Consider the following 7,345-nt stretch of genomic DNA (forward strand, 5'->3'; position numbering starts at 1 on the left):
GAGTCCAAAATAATACGAGTAAGAATAAATACAATTGAAATAATTATTTATAGATTTAATCAAGTCCAACTGAAATATAGATCTTGTTAGAGTTTACAAAATAAAGCTATTTCATTATGCCAAATTCCATTAGGATGTCGTTTAATTCTAAAAGTTCCAAGTTTATGCAATCTAATACTGTTTCATTAGGATGCCGTTTCATTCTAAAACTCGATCGAGTTTATACAATGTGCCAAAGTAACGAGGCGCGCTGAGACGCCGAGTTTGTAAGTGACATGGCTAATAATCTAATTGGTTGGTTTGTCACATGTTCAATGCTTGTTCCAATGTCCAAATTGAACTTGTACTAGTTCACATTATTCATAAAGTCAATTATCATAATAGAAATAGAAAAAGGGAGAAAATCTTGCATATTGACAAAGCAGCAAGAGCAAGATCTTTGCCATAGAAACCACAAAATTGAGGCCAGAGACATCGACTCAAGTCCCTCTTCTATTACTTCTATCTATTATGGGTAAACAACTATGACATATGAAGCTGCCTTCATCTAAGAGCATTCACAAAAGCCAGCAAGGAGTTTACATCCCTCTTTTCTGATGGGTACTTAATTGGCTGTGAAGCGTGCTTGGGGAAAAATAGTATTGTGGGGAAGCTGCCCAGCTGCAACTCTTGTTGTGCAAATGTTTTCTGCTCACCATCTGCCCTGAACTTCCCTACCTTTACACCAGAACCTCCCAACTTCCCTGCCAATTCAACATATGATCCTTCCATTGCCTGTGAACATTTAATTAAAAAAAAACATCATCAAGCTGATTCCGCAATGCATTATTGACAAGAAAAATAAGAATTTACAAGTAGTTTTTGGTGACACTTCCAATCGGACTAAGTTTCTGGTGGGATGTAACAGTTATTCAAGGATTAAATGATCAATTACCTGGCAGAATTGGCACCAAGGAGCATAAAGAACAACAAGCCAAGGCTCTCTCCGGTCTTCCAATTTCAATAGGTTCTCAACTCCAGGTCTACTCAAGGTAACAATGTCCTTAGTGTCAAAAATATCAGCGACATTGCCATTTGCTTGGGTAGCAATATTCCCATTACCATTTACACTTTCATCTTTGATGTTTCCTTTATGTAAGCCACATTCCTTGGCCCTCGCATCCTCCCACCACCACCTTCCTTCTCTCTCATGTTGCCCAGGCAGGACCGGCCTAGTGCAAGGTTCACATCCAATAGAGATATAACCTTTGGAATGCAAAGAGTTCACGGGCACATTCATGGCACGTAGGAAGTTCCATATGTCCTTGCCTTCTACATTAGCCACCGGGTTCCACTTCACCAAGCTTCCATAGCCACCATCTAATCCCTCGAAAGAAGGGTCTACCTGAACAGCCGGAACTTCAGATCGAGTTCCAGGAGACTGATCTTTTCTTTGCCCCGTGATCCAGGCACGCAAACCTTTGAGGGCTCTCCTCAGGGGCCTAACTTTCCTAACACGGCAGCATTCTTGGTGGCCATCCTCGTAGAATGAGAAAAGACCCTTGGTCCTTACTAATGCCTGAACTTCAACAGCATCAGGAAACATGTATTCGATGTGAATGCCATAGTGCTTTTCGACAGCATCAAAAAGTTGGTAGGTCTCTGGATTCAACCTCCCGGTATCAAGGCTGAACACTCTAAATGGTCGACCAGTTAAATGTGCATACTCTATCAAAGCAACATCTTCTGCACCACTGCAAAACAAAGCTAGTGTGAAAGAGCATTATCTTAAGGAGTAAATTTTCTATGTATCAGGAATTAGCAACATAGGAGCAAAGTTTCCATACAAGTTGAAGACTAGCAAGATCTGAGTCTATGGTGGGATACATTATCTCCCTCTGGATAATTCATGTTGGAAACAACAATTCACATGTAAAATAACACACAAATACACATTTCAGCATGCATTGCATTCAATAACATTCCTTTCCGGTGAAATAATCCAACTGGAAACTTCAGAAACATTCAAAAGTAATTAACTGAAAGGTCAACAACTAAATCATCTGTTAGAATTACATTCAAACTTAGATACTTCACCTTTTCTTTTTACTCAAATCATGAAATTTAGCTTTTTCAGTTGCTATTCCCAATCAACTTTAAATTCTTACACTTTCACATACATGGGATTTCACACAATAATTTGGACATGAAATACTACAATCTATCAACTTAATTAACAAAGATCAGCACCTGAAAGCAATGGCAATATCATCTCCAAATTTCTGAAGGGCATTATCCATAATCTCAAGTGGTGAAGCATTTTCAAGATCCTTAGCCAGTTTCTCAAAGTCCTCTGCCTCTACGTCTTTCTCTGCTACCTCTGCATGTACACAGCAAACAAAAAACAATACAATCAATTTCTTTGCCAAAAAATTACTCCCTACATTTTAATTTGTTTGTCTGTTACCTTTTTAATCCGTTTCAAAACAAATGTCTATTTGTTTTTCCACCTGAAAGGACCACAAAATTACTTGGCAATTTGTTACATTGTATCTTTAATTTTAGACCATGGGATTCAAAAAAATAGTCTTTATTTTCTTAATCTCCGTACTAGGTCAAAATAAGACAAACAAATTGAAGCGGAATAAGTATTAAACCAGCCACCAAGTTATGAGATTCAACATACCTGGAACAACAAAGGTAGCTGCTGAGGGAACTATGGACTGATTCCTTTTAGGTTCAGCATATAATGGCTTCACAGCACAACACCTCTGAGAAAAATACAATGATTTCGATGGGATTTTTGGCTGATCCAATAGCTGAAAGTTACCCAATTGGGATACTGCAAAGATATATATCCAGAAATTGTGATTAGAAAAATCAATATAATTGAACCCAGATGATAGAATTATCATAAAAACAGGTAAAAATTGAAACATGGGAAGGAGAGATAGAAAAAATGGGTGGTTACCTTTGGGTTGTTGATGAGAAGAGGAAGAGAGAGAGCCATGAATTGCAGTTGAAGAAGTGAAAGCCAAAGCCATTTATCAATTGAGAGAAATTTTTCAGCACAAAAAAGCTTAAAGTTTTTGATGAATTGTGGAAATTGAGAGAGTTTTGCAGGGTATTTGAAGAGAGAAAAAGTTGGGGGGGAGGGGGGGCTGGGTTATAAAGGGCGCAGAAAAGAAGGCAAGCTTGTAGGTACATTGAACCTGGACGTGTTTTCGAAGTCTGATGTGGCATTGTTGTCCATCATCACTGCTTCCATCATTTATGTATTAGTAGAAAGAAGAATTTATATCCTAATAACTAACTAATATATAAAACGTACATTTTTGAAGTTGTTTCATAATTAATGAGGCTACAAGTTTTTCAATTCATAAAAAACAAACCCAAAAGAGGTCATTACAAATCCCATAAATCTAAACCCATATTTTCAAATTCAACAGATTCTTTATTGAAAATGTATGAAAGGGTAAAGTGTAAATATTGGGGGATGGGTTATTTGAGTATTTTTGTAAGTTTACAAATTTTAAAAATTATATTTTAAACCTTAATTACCTTAATCACTAATTAAATTATTTTTTTGACCTGGACTGATCAAACTTGTCACCAAATTTAATTTGAACACTTATTTGTCATCCTACATTCAATTATGTTGGGTTAGTTACACTAAATTTGGAGGAGAAAGTTTACATTTAAACTGGTCACTCTAAGTTTTGATAATTGGTCATCTTAATTACTCAATGTTGTTTTGTCTTCTAAAAGTCATTTAACTTTATTAAGTTAGCTTTTATAGTCACTTTAGCTTGAAATATAATTTTTGATACTTATTTAATGACATGATAACTGTAATTTTTTTTAGAAAAAAATATTTAGGAAAATAAAATCAACGTTTTGAAATAATCAGAACCTTATTCATCATATATTGAAAATCATCGATAGAGAATTGACATTTTTAGAGAAGGAAAAGTCATATGCTAAAACAAAGTTGCTCAAAATAACTTCATTTAAGTCAATGAATTGAAAATAGAAAATTAAAATCTTGAGTTCAAGGCCCAGAACTGTAAAAAAATCTTAGTCAGAAGCGCTTTTTATATAGTTATTTTTAGATTTAAACTAAGTGACAAGCATAAAAAATAATTTTCAGAATTAACTTGGAACTTTTCTTTCTTTTTTTTTCTTTTTTCTTGTGTTTGGAAATATTTAGTAAAAATTTAAAAAATAAAGATATTTTAGCTAGCTATTTATCAATTTTCATCAATGTAAAAGCCTTTATAAAATTTAAAGATTTAATGATAACATTTTCAAGAAGAGAACTAATTTTTCAATATAATCCTTTCAATCTTTTCCGAACACTCCTGTATTTTTCTTCTTATTTTTTAAATATTTAAATATAATAAGAGGGAGTTAAGTTGCTCAAGCAAGCAGCAGGTCGACGTGTCTACTTGAGCAGCTTGAGGGTATATCTATAATTTTTTGGTGGTTCTTCCGTTTAATTTGTTTGTATTATTTTTTTAATTTTTTTTATATATTTAAAAATTACAAAAAAAATATTATAGATCATAATAATTGCCAACTTAAAATATTATTAAAAACATAACAAAAAATTCAATTGATTCTTGAAATTATCTATTGGTGTCACATAAAATGGGACAAAAGGAGTAACATGTATTATTCAATTTGAAACTACAGAACTTGTGGTTTCTGCTGTTCAAGCAGACTGCAGGTTGAGAGTATTGTAATCATTTAAAATTTATTAAATATAAATTTATAGAATGATTCAATTTATATTAAATTCAAGATATATTAGTCCAAATAAATATTTTGGATTAATAAAATTGGGTCAATTACTTAAGTCCAATAAATGTGGATTTAATTAAAAATCCAAATCCATTGATTTGGGCTATAAAGATGACCCCACTTTATTAAGCCCGATATCATCTCATCCTAGAGGCCCACTTTCATGTCACGTGTCAAAGTTATGTAGCAATCCAAGTCAAATTAAATAAGCCACTAGAATTATGTCATGTGCCAAAGTTAGGTGACAATCCAAGTCAAATTAAATAAACCATTAAAATCATGCCACATGTCAAAGTTATGTGGCAAAATAAGTCAAATTAAATGATCCACTAGAATAATGTCACATGTATATGTGACATGTTCTGACCAATCAAATTAAAGCTCTTCACCAAAGAAATCTGATTGGTCAGTTCAAACCAACCAATCAAATCGCACCCTCATACCACTCCCTACAACTATAAATAGGGGTCATCATTATTCTCAGAAGGGGTTTTTTCAAGAACAAGAAGCAAGAAGAGAGCTCGTGGATCAAAGACCGCAAATTCTCTATAGAGCTACAAAGTTCAAGTAATCAAATTCAAGTTCAAGTTCAAGATCAAGAACAAAGAAGAATATCAAGAAGATCAAGATCAAGTTACTTGTTCATATTTACTGTTCGTCATAACCATATAAGTGTTCGTGACGAATAATTCAAATCCAAATTTGAAGACGAAGATTCAAGATCAAGCTATTCAAGCCATTGACTCTAAATCAAATTCAAGTTCAACGTGTTTCATATTATTTGAAGAATCAGAGGATTATCATAGAGATTGTAACCCGCACTACATTTTGAAATCAAATATTACACTTTGTTACTCCAATTTTCCGGTCTTGATTATTTATTTTTCTCGGCTCAAAAATTTGTTATTTACAAATTTTGGCACACCCAGTGGGACAATCTCTACCTCTCATCTCTTTACATCGATCATCAAACTTCAAGAATACTTAAAATGGCATCTAAGAAATTTGACTCCAGGGCTATTATTGCTAAGGCTACTGATTCCAAGTTCTCCTCTGAAGTGGAGAGCTTACTGGATGCGACTATGGGATGTTCGGGATCCATCACTAGGAACAGAGCAAACTTGCTAAGACAACAAGCACTCCAAGTGCCATCCGCATCGGTTCCTGTTTTTGATCCTTCATCTTCAAAGGGGGCAAGATTCTTTCCGAATGAATTAGAAGAAGGAGAGAATATAGCTGATATTGTTGAAAGGACGTTGGCTCGACTTAGTCCTTTTAACACAAGGAATTGCACTATTCAAGATGAAGATGATGTCCTGATCACTAGATCTGCCCCAGTCACTCCACGTAACTTATTTCAGATAAATTTCAGTTTGAGGGAAAATCCATGCTTTGCTCCATCATCCATAATGGCCATCCAAGCGATGATGACTAACACATCAACTGTTGAAGAACAACTGGCAAGTTTGACAAAGGCAATTGAAGGTCAAACAAAATATGTGCAAGATCAAGATAATCGAATTGTCAAGTTGACGGTCAAAGTTGAGAACGTTATGGAGGGGGACTCAAGTCATGCACCTGGAAAACGTCCGATGATACAAGAAAAGGGAGATTCAGTTACAAAGCAAATAAATGTGGGTGATAAGCTGCAAGTATCTGCTGAAGGAGGAATTTCCATTCAACAACTGAAGGACTTCATTATGGGAACCATCAAAGATAAGTATGACGTGTCTTCAAAGTCATCATTTACGTATGCAAAGCCATACACTTCAAGAATCGATGTTTTGAAGATGTCTGCAGGTTATCAACCTCTAAAATTTCAATAATTTGACGAAAAGGGAAATCCAAAGCAACACATTGCCCATTTTATTGAAACTTGCAATAATGCTGGAACATATGGAGATTATCTGGTCAAGCAATTTGTGCGCTCCTTACAAGGAAATGCCTTTGACTGGTATACGGATCTCGAGGCAGGCTCTATTGATAGTTGGGAACAACTTGAACATGAATTTCTCAATCGTTTCTATAGCACAAGGCGTACTGTGAGCATGGTTGAACTCACAAATACACATCAATGTAAAGATGAAACTGTCATTGAGTTCATCAACCGATGGAGAAATGCAAGCCTCAATTGTAAGGATAGGCTTAGTGAAACTTCTGGAATAGAAATATGTATTCAAGGAATGCGTTGGGGACTTCGTTATATCCTACAGGGTATTAAACCCAAATCATTTGAGGAACTAGCCACACGTGCTCATGATATGGAGTTGAGCATGTCTGCAAGCGGGATTGAAGAACCACTTATTTATGGGTCTCGCAAGGGAAAAGACAAAATGGAGGTAAAAAAAGAAGGAAAATCGGCACCTAAGTTTGGAAATAAGGAGTCGATGAATGTTAATGCCGTACCTTTGAAAGTGGCTACAAATCTAAGCAAGAATCAAAGGGTGAAGACCACGACTTTTCAGAATAACGCTGGTAGAAAGCTGACTTTGAAGGAAATGCAGGCAGAAGAGTATCCTTTCTTGGACTCAAATGTTCCAGCAATTTTTGAAGAGTTTCTGGC

At 35.1% G+C, this 7,345-nt stretch overlaps 1 protein-coding gene across 1 annotated transcript; it reads right to left on the minus strand.

The window, feature by feature from the left end:
- Positions 1-329: 329 nt before the first annotated feature.
- Positions 330-3,117, minus strand: LOC129873523 (5'-adenylylsulfate reductase 3, chloroplastic-like). Its single transcript, XM_055948637.1, has 5 exons — positions 2,951-3,117; positions 2,666-2,821; positions 2,230-2,359; positions 935-1,733; positions 330-774 (listed from the first exon to the last, which is right to left on the minus strand). Exons 1-5 carry the CDS (start codon positions 3,021-3,023, stop codon positions 544-546), a joined length of 1,389 nt encoding a protein of 462 aa, XP_055804612.1. The 5' UTR covers positions 3,024-3,117; the 3' UTR covers positions 330-543.
- Positions 3,118-7,345: the final 4,228 nt, after the last annotated feature.

This window comes from Solanum dulcamara, chromosome 11, assembly GCF_947179165.1.
Source record: "Solanum dulcamara chromosome 11, daSolDulc1.2, whole genome shotgun sequence".
In the NCBI taxonomy this organism is placed as follows: domain Eukaryota; kingdom Viridiplantae; phylum Streptophyta; class Magnoliopsida; order Solanales; family Solanaceae; genus Solanum; species Solanum dulcamara.

Excerpts from the sequence above, each read along its gene's own strand:
- LOC129873523 (XM_055948637.1), bottom strand. The coding sequence starts at position 3,023 with ATGGCTTTGGCTTTCACTTCTTCAACTGCAATTCATGGCTCTCTCTCT. Across the intron at positions 2,360-2,665 it reads AGCTACCTTTGTTGTTCCAG|AGGTAGCAGAGAAAGACGTA; the intron begins GTATGTTGAATC and ends GTGTACATGCAG. Across the intron at positions 1,734-2,229 it reads GATATTGCCATTGCTTTCAG|TGGTGCAGAAGATGTTGCTT; the intron begins GTGCTGATCTTT and ends TTTGTTTTGCAG.